This window comes from Pelophylax lessonae (genome assembly GCF_965119305.1).
Source record: "Pelophylax lessonae genome assembly, chromosome: 3".
Classification (NCBI taxonomy): domain Eukaryota; kingdom Metazoa; phylum Chordata; class Amphibia; order Anura; family Ranidae; genus Pelophylax; species Pelophylax lessonae.
In genome coordinates this window covers 26,147,684-26,160,624 of record NC_138770.1, presented here as the reverse complement: position 1 = coordinate 26,160,624, position 12,941 = coordinate 26,147,684, and the positions used below count along the sequence as shown (strand labels likewise).

Below are 12,941 nucleotides of genomic sequence, written 5' to 3'. Positions count from 1 at the left end.
AGGAAGTAATGTCAATTGTAGACAGGAAGTGATGTCACAGGAAGTGATGTCAAGTATAAAAGACGTTTTCGGGTGAAAGGTGAGTTGGGAGGAAGTAGAGAGGAGACATTGCTGGACGTGGTAGCAGACAAGGTAATAAGATCTTATTTTCTGTTTACACCCAGCAACCCCCCCGTCATGACCGTCCTCTTCCTCCATAGTCACTGTGACGTCTTTTATCTCCAGCAGATGATGATACACACATATATAGTGTGGAAACCTAGAGTAACCCCTTCAGGGTCAGAACATTCCTCCACTTACGGGTCAAAAAATTCTCTTCATTCTGGAGATTTGTCACCTTTCCCACCAATCATCTTCTCACCTTAGCAGTCTCTTGTAACGAGGGATGAGATTCGGATTTGGGTTCTCCTGAAACTTGCCCTTTCACACACTTCCTCTGAAGATACAAATATCCCCATGCCTCACTATATTAACCATGTGACCAGGATCGGCATGGTGGATGGAGTGGAGGGTGATCAGTTCTCAGATCTCCTCTCTGGTGAATGAATCCAGAAGAGATGAGCATTTCATCACTTCCAGGTTAAGTGCCATCATTCCCTGGTCACTGTAGTCAGTGAAAAAGCTGGTTAATCCTGATCTGTATTTCATCAGCTTCACTGGGGTCCATAGGTGGCGTTGGAGGTATAATAGACCCCTAATGTCTCCTTAAAGAGGACCTGTCATTTATATTACGCTGTCACAAAGGGGGGTATTGGCCGCACACTAGAGTGAGAGCAATGATTCTGGGGCCATTATTACCGGGTTTCTCTAAACGAATGACCTGTAGGCGCTTGTCACGGGGTAACGTGGCAGAGCCTGACGTAAGAGGAGTGGCTTACCGGGTAACTGGTGTGGCACAGGTTCACCAGAGGCGCGGAGTATAAAGCCCCGTACACAAGTACCGATTGTCGGCCGTAAATATTCGGCCGACGACCGATTGGCCGATTGTAGGCTTGTTAGTATGATGCTTCCGACAGCCGACAACGCACTTTCGGCCGAAAAGAATCAGTCGTGTAGGCATTAAAATTTTTGTTGGCCAACACCAGAACGGCCGATTGTTCGCCAGTCAGTACAGAATTCGGCCGACAATCAGCAGATTTGCAAGACTGGGCATGCTCAGAAAAGAAAAAAAACACATGGAAAGTTAACCATCACATGACATTACTTCTGCAGTCGGCTGCTGTTGGCCGACAAAATTTGTGTGCAGTCACGACAGTTTTCAACAGACACGACAGCCCTGGACAAAAGAAGGCCAATCGTTCGGCCGTCTTTTATAGCGTTGTCTTTGCACCATGTTGGGTAGCGAATTTAGACACTATTTCATGGGGACACACAGTTTTAAGAGTTGACATAATTGTGTGCGTGTGTGTGGGGGGGGGCGCTTTGTTTTTACAAGCATAACATGCAGATTTTATCGTGTGTGAAAATGTAATTTTGTTTAAAGCCCATCTCTGGGGAAACAAAAAATTACCAAAACCCAAATGAGCATTTTACCCTTGTATAATGGGGGCAGCCCCACTTCAAGGGTTACATGGTAATTTTGGTGTAGGGAACCAGTGAAAGCACTTTTACTTATCTGATCCTCTGATCCCTCAATACGGGCACTCTTCTCTATTCCCCTACACTCTGGCAGTGGACTGTCCCTCCTCCTGTCCAATCAAGGGCTTTGGGCTCTGCATTGGTCTTGATGGTCTCAGATAACCTGTGACCACTCTTTATAAAAAGATCCCCCTAATTAACCCAATCTACATGTTCCAATTCCCACTAGGGGCAACCCGCCTATAACCCCTTATATCCCTATCCTAATATTGTCCAACCAATGCAATCCAGATAATTCTTCATTATCCGTCTACAGAGAAACCCGCATAGATCACATGACCACCACACCATTGAGGATGGAGGAGGATCAGAGTCACATGACTGAGAGGTTATTAAGCCACACCCTGGAGATCATCTACCTGCTGATCGGAGAGGTGAGGAGGATTTTGGGAGGTCACATGACATCACTCTTATATATACAAAATTGCAATATATAATCCACCACGTGATAACAATTCAAACAATAATTGATAAGTGTTCAAACATGTGCTAAGTCAACACCGTGCCCACACATAAAAGTCCAAAGAAAATATCCAAAACTCAGTAAATTGTCCACCGGGTGAGATACAATATAAAACAATGAAGGTAATATGCTGAGTCAACAGCCTAATGACACAAATTGTCCAATATATCTGTTGAACAAACTCAGTCTTTGTGCAACGAAAAGATGATGATGTGATGAAAATAAACTGGTGATGAAGTGATCACGACAAGTTGGTGACAGTTTCCCCACCACCTTCTAAATGTGCTTCTTACCAGATAAAAAATGCAAAAGGGCATGTAGCCCTGTGGATTTTACACAGGCTGTATTATCTGAAATGCCCAGTAGATGGCAGATGGACTCAGTATGCTGTTAATAAAACATTGAGCATTGAACACAGGACTTGGCCTTTTCAGTCACATGATTGTGGCATCATCACAGTGTGACCAGGAAGTGGTGTGTGAGGAGATGAGAAGACTGAGGGAGATAGAGACCAGCTCTGGATGACTTCTTATCCTTCTGCTCAGGCTTTATCACCTATTAATGTCCTGGGAGCATTTCCTGCACAGCTCTGAAGAAGGAGGTCATGGAAGACTTCTAGAAGTTACCACATGCTCAGCCAGAGAAAGGACATGTGACTAGCTGTGAAAGACTGCAGCACAAAGATAGAACCCTGCTGAGAGAACTACTTCACCCAAGACCACACCAGCTGAGAGAGGGACCCCTGGCAAAGACACACACTGAGTCCAGACGTCTGGTGAATCCAGTGAGAGGAGACTGCAGCGGACTGATCTGGTAAATTGCATTGTGAGGGTAAGCCAAGCCTCTCCCTGTATCACCACAGGGCACCTGTCTCCTCACTCACAGTAAAGACTCTGAGGTCCAGAGTGGACATTGCACAGCTCAGGCTGCTTCAATGACTCTGTGGAACAGGACTTATAAGGGCCCCAACTCTCCTATGTGCACCAACGGCCATTAGGGTGAAGATAAGGGGGTGGGACGCAGGTGTGCTAGTGGGTGGGTGAGGAAAATCCACATTGCATTGTTATCTGTGTTACTCTATTGTATTTTCCTATGTATGTTGGTTCATTTGCTACTTACTATATAAAGTTAGTTCCAGTTAGGCTGTGTCAGTCTCATTGCACCAAGTATTTTCCCAGTGGGACCCCACATCCCTACCCCGGATGCCCCACTGGGTGGAGGCACTGCCGCAGACATGTACCCCAGCTACCATATAGCGGAGGCTCAGGATCCGCCTGTCAGGCATAGTGAGTTAACTAGGGTTAGGGACCCCAAAGACACTAGGGGGCGTCCTCAAAACCCCGTTACAGGCATATAAATGATCGCTATTGAGAAACTCCTGATAACACCTCAAGAAACTCAGGGTGAATCAATTATCCCCTCACCAAATGTTCAGACAGCTCCTTACCAGATGTAAAGAAATGGAGAGCATTTCAAAAATGTTCCTTTTCTTCCTGTACTGAAATGATGGGAAAGTTTCTCCTGGCACTTGTCCTCAATTTACCATCCACAGCAATTCCACCTGCTAAGTGTCCTGTGTCCAATGGGCCTTTATGACCAATATTCCCAGAAAGCACAAGGCGATCGGCTACTTCTCCTCTACTTCTAGGCACTTTTTTCTCCTTCTCCTGCTCAGATCCACTTAGTCATACAAAAAAAAATCCATTTAGACAAGAAATCCTTAAAAAGGGAGGCTGTAGAGAAAGCCTGGCAGTGGAGGGATGGGGAGGAGAGTCTGGTTTGTATCCTGTGCGCTCAGCGGTTCTTTCTATGGATTCCTAAAGCTCTGCTGCAGCAGGATCCTCTCTTCTTCTCCTTCTTGTGCACTGCTTGACTCAGCTGGCTCCTGTGCTCGGGATGCAATACTGCCTGCATCCCGAGCACAGGAGTCAGCTGAGTCAAGCAGTACATACATTCATTTCCACACATTGGATCTTGGTAGCAGCACAACTTTATTATTAGCGCACTTTTTTCAATTTTTCATGACATCACTCTTACCTCTATTAATAAAACACAGACCTGACCAGAGAGGTGAGGAGGAATCTGGGAGGTCACCATCTAATCTGGTCAATAGACCATGTTCTTATTATAGACATGTAGATGATGTCAGATGATTGATATCGTTTTATCTTTCTCCTGATTTGTAGGATTATGTTGTAGTGAAGGAGTCTAGTGGAGAGCCAATCTCAGGGGGATGGAGCAGGACTCAGAGCCCCACCGTGGTGCCTCCACCTCTTTCTCCTATACCTGAGAGGAACATAGAGCAGAAGATCCTGGAACTGACCACCATGATGGTCCATCTGCTGACAGGAGAGGTGAGCGGTGCTGGGAATTCTGGGACATTATCCAGTAATAGACAAGGGATGTGTCTGGATGGTGACTGTATCATTGTGTGTGTCAGGTTCCTATAAGGTGTCAGGATGTCACTGTCTATTTCTCCATGGAGGAGTGGGAGTATTTAGAAGGACACAAGGATCTCTACAAGGACGTCATGATGGAGAATCAGCCGCCCCTCACATCACCGGGTAAGAGGAGACTTTATTGTAAAGGAGAGAGCAGTACGGAGGGTCCACCTAGATCCCCCATCATCTGATAAACACATAGAAACAATGTATTCAGTCAGTGTGTGTGTTTCCTACAGATGGATCCAGTAATGGGAACCCACCAGAGAGATGTCCCCGTCCTCTGTATTCCCGGGATTCCACACAGGAAGGTCACACCATCCCTCACCATCATCAGGTAGATGAGGAACAATCACTGATAGTATCATTAGGATCTGTACATTATCTGCATTGTTACCATTGATGTCATTTTTATTATATATTCAGAGTGGAAACCTGAGAGATTCTAAAGTTGAGGTTAAAGAAGAGATAAAAGAGGAGGATGATGAGGATGGGGTGATGAAGGAGTCAATGTTTCTAAAGGAACACAAAGATCTGTACCAGGACACCATGGTGGAGTCATCCAGCTACAGAAACCCACCAGAGAGATGTCCCCGTCCTCTGTATTCCCGGGATTCCACACAGGAAGGTCACACCATCCCTCAATGTTACAAGGTTGGTGGATTGGAGCATCTAGAACATGGACTTCTGGAGAGGATGTGTTTTTCTTTTTTTTTTTTTTCATAATATCACAATATTAAAGCTTATATTTTACAGATGATATTCTCTCTAATTTTCTTGATTTAGAGTGGAGATCCAATTGATATAGAATTTGAGGTAAAAGCAGAAGAAGAAGAGAGGTATGTGAGGGATGATCAGCAGTCTATGGAGGAGGATGGAATAACGGGGACATTTATAGAGGAGGACACTCCTACAGAGATCAGCACAGGTGGGTCATTAAAACTAAATACATACATGATATAAATACATGTAATCCACCACTGGTTACTGAATACCGATATTATGACTCCTGACCCCTGCGCTATATACTCTATGTTGTATTACAGACTTCTGCTCTAACCCCTCTACCGACTGCTACAGTATCTCACAAAAGTAAGTACACCTCTCACATTTTTGGAAATATTTTATTCTATCTTTTCACGTGACAACACTGAAGAAATGACACTTTGCTACAATGTAAAGTATTGAGTGTACAGCTTGTATAACAGTGTAAATTTGCTGTCCCCTCAAAATAACTCAACACACAGCCATTAATGTTTAAACCGCTGGCAACAAAAGTGAGTACACCCCTAAGTGACAATGTCCAAATTTGGCCCAAAGTGTCAATATTTTGTGTGGCCACTATAATTTTCCCCTCTTGGGCATGGAGTTCACCAGAGCTTCACAGGTTGCCACTGGAGTCCTCTTCCACTCCTCCATGATGACATCACAGAGCTGGTGGATGTTAGAGACCTTGCACTCCTCCATCTTCCATTTGAGGATGCCCACAGATGCTCAATAGGGTTTAGGTCTGGAGACATGCTTGGTCAGTCCATCACCTTTACCCTCAGCTTCTCTAGCAGGCCAGTGGTCATCTTAGAGGTGTGTTTGATGTCGTTATCATGTTGGAATATTGCCCTGCGGCCCAGTCACCGAAGGAAGGGGATCATGCTCTTCTTCAGTATGTCACAGTACATGTTGGTTTCACATGTACTGTGACATACTGAAGATGTATAGTCTCTTCTAAAGATGTACTGTGACACATGTCACAGTACATCTTTAGAAGAGGCTTCCTTCTGGGATGACAGCCATGCAGACCAATTTGATGCAGTGTGCGGTGTATGGTCTGAGCACTGACAGGCTGACCCCTCCCCCACCCCTTCACCCTCTGCAGCAATGCTGGCAGCACTCATACGTCTATTTCCCAAAGACAACCTCTGGATATGACGCTGAGCACGTGCACTCAACTTCTTTGGTCGATCATGGCGAGGCCTGTTCTGAGTAGAACCTGTCCTGGTAAACTGCTGTATGGTCTTGGCCACCGTGCTGCAGCTCAGTTTCAGGGTCTTGGCAATCTTCTTATAGCCTAGGCCATCTTTTTGTAGAGCAACAATTCTTTTTATTTTAGATCCTCAGAGAGTTCTTTGCCCTCATGTTGAACTTCCAGTGACTAGTATGAGAGAGTGAGAGCGATAACACCAAATTTAACACACCTGCTCCCCATTCACACCTGAGACCTTGTAACACTAATGAGTCACATGACACCGGGGAGGGAAAATGGCTAATTGAGCCTAATTTGGACATTGTCACTTAGGGGTGTACTCACTTTTGTTGCCAGCGGTTTAGACATTAATGGCTGTGTGGTGAGTTATTTTGAGGGGACAGCAAATTTACACTGTTATACAAGCTGTACACTCACTACTTTACATTGTAGCAAAGTGTAATTTCTTCAGTGTTGTCACATGAAAAGATAGAATAAAATATTTACACAAATGTGAGGGGTGTACTTACTTTTGTCAGATACTGTATACACATAATATGGATTCTCTTTGTTAAGCTCATTTCCTACCAGCTGGACATTTTATATCTGATAAAAAATCAAATGAAAATAAAAATAAATTTCTTCCCCCAAATCTGTAGACAATAAGTGGGAAATAATAATCCAATCTGTGCGATATCACCGCGCCGTGTAACAATCAGACTTACAATTCAAATATATGAAATCTATTAAACAGTGTCAGGAAATGAATAAATAGTAATGTGATCGTCCAATAAGAGGATAGAAATGTGTGTCATGTGACACGTGTCATCAGTCAGGGCCAATATAAATGATAAAGTGCGAGTGCAGAAATTGCAGATGAGAAAGGTGCTGGTGGTCACTTCCACTCACCTTCCCATCTGACTCCTGTGTTACCAGCGAGTCCCACAGATCCCTTCCCCCTCTAGGGATATCGCTCACTCCTCTCCTCCTTCCTCTTCCTCCACGGTATATATGGGGGGGGAGGGTAGAAAATGACACCCCCTCTAGTGCCCTCCGTCTATCTGCTTTATTCAACATTAAAATCCAAGATGATAGAATTACAAAGCCGGGACTTGAGCAGTGCGGACTAAACAAGCTTCACAATGTGATCCTTCACTCAGATACCCCTTCCCTGGGATGGCTGAGATGGGACGTCCCTGCGCAGGCTCCGCCCATATTTTATATCCTCCCCATATATACCGTGGAGGAAGAGGAAGACTTATTGTCTACAGATTTGGGGGAAGAAATTTTATTTTCATTTTCTTTAGGGCTGCATTTTATTTGTTTTTGTGTTTAGTGAAAGAAACTTTCTGAATGTAAGCTGCCATTGGGTGAATGTTTCTGTGAATATTTATACACCATCCTTTACACTACATGATTGCACCGATGTATTATTAATTTTATATTACATTTTATATCTGATGATCTGATTGGAGGACAGACTTTTACATGGTGATAATAATGTGATAACATTCTCAAACTTTGGAACCTTAAACAGAAAGTAATAATGAGGGAGGAGTCAGTAACCCAATGATGGTGGTCTTCAGGATCAGTCCAGTCTTCATCTTGGTTGTTCTCCCCCATCCTCACTCTCTGACCTCTGGTGGGGCTCAGCCCCGCTGTTATTCATGACTAAATCATGGAGTAAATAAGGAAGTGCAGGACTTCTTGTGTTGGGAAGATGGCAATGTGTGATAGAGGGGGGGGGACACTCGTCCTATAATCCCCTCATCACTGTCACTCCTATAAAAGACAGTTCTCGTTGTTTCCTCACTCTCTGACTAAGGTCCATGAATAAAGAAATGAACTGGTAGGAGATCAGAGGACCCATTTACTAGTTACCTTGAGGGGGGAATTGTATGATCCTCAGAGACAAAGCTGCCTGATGTGGGCGGAGTCCTGGTTTAGGAACCAATCTGCTGATGTCTAGTAAATCTTTTTATTTCTATTTTAGTACATGGACCGGAGATGAGGAAAACCTCAGAGGATTGTCTCACTTTGTCTCCAGACTGTAAAGTAGAAGATGAGAACATCACACAGTATAGTCCAGGAGAAAACCTGGCTACCTCAAATGTCCATCCGGCACCACACAATGTAGATGGACCATCGTATTCCTCTTATCCTGAGGAACCTCAGACTGTGAGGGACAGTGCCGGACCATCGTATTCCTCTTATCCTGAGGAACCTCAGACTGTGAGGGACGGTGCCGGACCATCGTATTCCTCTTATCCCGAGGAACCTCAGACTGTGAGGGAGGGTGCCGGACCATCGTATTCCTCTTATCCTGAGGAACCTCAGACTGTGGGGGACGGTGCTGTCCTTCCACCAGATAAGAGGTTCTCCTGTACTGAGTGTGGGAAGTGTTTCAGTTTTAAATCCAATCTTAATGTGCATAAAAGATCTCACACTGGTGAGAAGCCGCATTCCTGTCCTGAGTGTGGGAAATGTTTTTCACAAAAGTCATATCTTTCCACACATCAGAGATTGCACACTGGTGAGAAGCCGCATTCCTGTCCTGAGTGTGGGAAATGTTTTTCACAAAAGTCATATCTTTCCACACATCAGAGATTGCACACTGGTGAGAAGCCGTATTCCTGTCCTGAGTGCGGGAAATGTTTTTCAGATAAGTCCGCTCTTTCCAGACATCAGAGATTGCGCACTGGTGAGAAGCTGTATTCCTGTCCTGAGTGTGGGAAATGCTTTTCACAAAAGTCTGATCTTTCCAAACATCAGAGATTGCACACTGGTGAGAAGCCGCATTCCTGTCCTGAGTGTGGGAAATGTTTTTCACAAAAGTCATATCTTTCCAGACATCAGAGATTCCACACTGGGGAGAAGCCGTATTCCTGTCCTGAGTGTGGGAAATGTTTCTTAGATAAGTCCGCTCTTTCCAGACATCAGAAATTGCACACTGGTGTGAAGTCGTATTCCTGTCCTGAGTGCGGGAAATGTTTTTCACAGAAGTCATATCTTTCCACACATCAGAGATTGCACACTGGTGAGAAGCCGTATTCCTGTCCTGAGTGTAGGAAATGTTTTTCAGATAAGTCCGCTCTTTCCAGACATCAGAGATTGCACACTGGTGAGAACTTGTATTCCTGTCCTGAGTGTGGGAAATGCTTTTCACAGAAGTCTGATCTTTCCAACCATCAGAGATTGCACACTGGTGAGAAGCCGTATTCCTGTCCTGAGTGTGGGAAATGTTTTTCATTGAAGTCTGCTCTTTCCAGACATCAGATATTGCACACTGGTGTGAAGCCGTATTCCTGTCCTGAGTGTGGGAAATGTTTTTCAGATAAGTCCACTCTTTCCAGACATCAGAGATTGCACACTGGTGAAAAACCGTATTCCTGTCCTGAGTGCGGGAAATGTTTTTCACAGAAGTCCTATCTTTCCATGCATCAGAGATCGCACACTGCTGAGAAGCCGTATTCCTGTCCTGATTGCTGGAAATGTTTTTCACGGAAGTCCCATCTTTGCAGACATCGGAGATCTCACACGGGTGAGAAGCCATTTTCCTGTCCTGAGTGAGGGAAATGTTCCGCACTGAAGTCCTGTCTTCCTGTACATCAGGGGTCCCACACAACCCTGGAGGTGTATTAGTGCCTTGAGTGCGGGAAATGTCTTCAATATGAATGTTGGTGGACATATGGGGAAGAAGCACACCCTGATATACACCTCAGATATACTCCATGGCTGATCTTCATCATGTAAGAAACACTTCATAAGGAGATCAGAGATCACCAAAGACATGGATGAAGTGTTAAACATTGATAGCAGGAGAAAAATAAAAATGGAGTCCTTACCTTTCATTGGCTGAGTACATTTTGTGCAGGAAGATTTCACAAACGCTTACAGATCTGGTTGTTATAAATGTGTTGATGAAATGTGACCCGCATTCCCCCAGTCATGGCGAATTGGGATTTCCTATAATGGTCAGTTCAATCTAGTGGCCATAATGTGCTTTCCTGACAGTTGTCCATGGCCGCATACCTTTGGGTAGCCCCGCCCTCGCCCCCCCTATAAATGTTCAAAATTAGCCAATGGCTGCATTCCTTTTTTGTCCTCCTCACTTATAGGTCCATTTCTGTATGAAGTTTTCCTACCTATTGGAAGTATTGGTCGGCTGGTCTGGTACTGGGCAGCTGTGCGGATGTCAGGAGCTTCCTTTGGTATCCAGAAGTCTTCCAGGACATCCCGAGTGGTCATCGAGTCCCCAGCTATCAGCGGGGTGGTGTTATGGCACACATATGTAGAGGATCCATGCCTGGAGAGTGGGCCCTGCCACCGGCGGCCATTTGCATTGGCTGGGAGCCCAGCTGCTAGCGGGTGGCCATTAAGTGTTAGACACATGAAATTCGTTTCGGTGTGAATACAAATTCCGACATATTTTTGGTTATTCCTAGATTCGGATGTATCCAAATCTCCAAATGAAATTGTAATGAATTTTGTTGAAATCTGTTAAAATTTGTTTTGTTTATTGGTTTTCTAATGAATTCCAACTTTTCAGAACGATTCGAATTCGGATCAGTCAAAAAAAAACAATCGACTGATGCTAATTCTGTGTGAAGAAATAGGTGGTTGTTAATCAGCAAGCCGGGAAGCCGCCCGCCCGCATCCTTACTAACCATGACTCATCAGCTGTCAGCGGGCTTCCCCACTGACAGATGAATGGAAAGAAAAGAATGCCGGCATTTCCCGGCAATAGAAAAAAATGATGTGCTCCCCAGACCCCCAGTCCATACCAGGCCCTTAGGGGCCAATATTGAAAAAAGGTGATGTAGACAGGTGGCCCCGCCTCTTACCAATGTAAATGCGGAACCTGCAGTAGGCAGAGGGCCTCCATGATGGCGAGAGCGTCTTTTTTTTTATTTATTTTTTTGGGTGCGGCGGGCGTTGTGATTGATGACGGATCTACATTGGGGGAGGCTGGCTTTTATTTTTTAATAAAGAATTTTTTAAAAATTGTGTTTGTATTTATTGCTTTTTGACACTTTTTTTAGTGAATAGGTACAGGTACTATGGTCCCGATACTCATTCACATGGGGGGGGGCAGGATCTGGGGTCCCCTTGTTAAAAGGGGCTTTCAGATTATGATGAGCCCCCTGTCTGCAGACCCCCAGGCCACGGTTGTGGGAAAGAGGCCCTTGTCCCCATCAGCATGGGGACAAGGTGCTTTGGGGTGGGGGGGGCAGAACTGCCACAAAACACCCACCCCCACCCCATGGTGAGGGCATGTGGCCTTGTATGGGTTAGAAGGGGGGCGCTCGCTTGTCCCCCTTTTCCTGACTTGCCGAACTGCATGCTCAGGTTAAGATCTGGTATGGATTTTGGGGGGACCCCACGCCATTTACGAGGCTTGTATACCAATGCCAGAAGCCTGGCCAACAAGATGGGAGAGCTGGAGCTGCTGATGTTTGAGGAGGACTTAGATTTTGTGGGGATAACTGAGACTTGGTTTGACAGCTCCCATGACTGGATGGCGACCATTCAGGGGTATTCCCTTTATCGCAGAGATAGAGAAGGTAAAAAAGGGGGAGGGGTATGTCTGTATATTAAGAACAGCATACAGGTAAATATGAGGGATGATATTAATAATGGAGCTATGGATGAGGCAGAATCCCTATGGGTAGAGCTTCAAAGGGATGGCACGGTGGGGAAGTTAATATTGGGCGTATGCTATAGACCCCCCAACCAGAGGGAGGAGGGTGAGGCGGCCCTCCTTTTACAGATAGGATTGGCAGCAAGGATGGGAAATGTCATTATAATGGGGGACTTTAATTATCCAGATATAGACTGGGCAGAAGGAACCGCGCACTCAGCCAAGGCTAGGCAGTTCCTAAATGTTTTGCAGGACAATTTTATGGGTCAGATGGTGAATGCACCGACAAGAAACAATGCGGTACTTGACCTACTGATTACCAACAATACAGACCTGATCATGGATATAGAAATACGGGACAACTTAGGAAACAGTGACCATAGGTCAATTGGTTTCAGTATTAATTACAGTAATAGGAAGCTGAGGGGTAATATAAGGACACTGAATTTCAAAAGAGCCAATTTCCCAAAGCTGCGCTCGCTGCTAGAAAATATCAATTGGGATAGAACCCTGGAAACAAAGAACACGGAGGAAAAATGGGAGTGCTTCAAGAGCATACTAAACAGGGGGATTGGCCAGTGCATTCCAAAGGGAAATAAATTTAAAAGAGCAAAAATAAACCCTGGATGGCTAAACTCCAACATAAAAATGTATATTAGTGCTAAAGAAAAGGCCTTCAAAAAATACAAGACTGAGGGGTCATTGGCAGCATTTAAGCATTACAAAGAGTTCAATAAGAAATGTAAAGAGGAAATCAGGGCGGCTAAAAAAGAACACGAGAGACATATAGCGGAGGAG

The 12,941-nt window shown here is 44.9% G+C and overlaps 2 protein-coding genes across 2 annotated transcripts in view; both read left to right on the top strand.

Moving 5' to 3' along the window:
• Window positions 1-12,941, top strand: part of LOC309550260 (uncharacterized protein) — a gene marked incomplete at both ends in the record, with an annotated part of 1,652,360 nt that overhangs the window by 1,547,053 nt on the left and 92,366 nt on the right. The gene's annotated exons all lie outside the window — the stretch shown is intronic.
• LOC309549820 (uncharacterized protein) overlaps window positions 1-12,941 on the top strand; it is a gene marked incomplete at both ends in the record, with an annotated part of 28,938 nt that overhangs the window by 2,549 nt on the left and 13,448 nt on the right. The window contains one exon of the mRNA XM_082250323.1: window positions 9,254-9,900. Coding sequence (XP_082106449.1) covers window positions 9,254-9,900 — 647 coding nt within the window. The remainder of the gene's footprint in view (window positions 1-9,253; window positions 9,901-12,941) is intronic.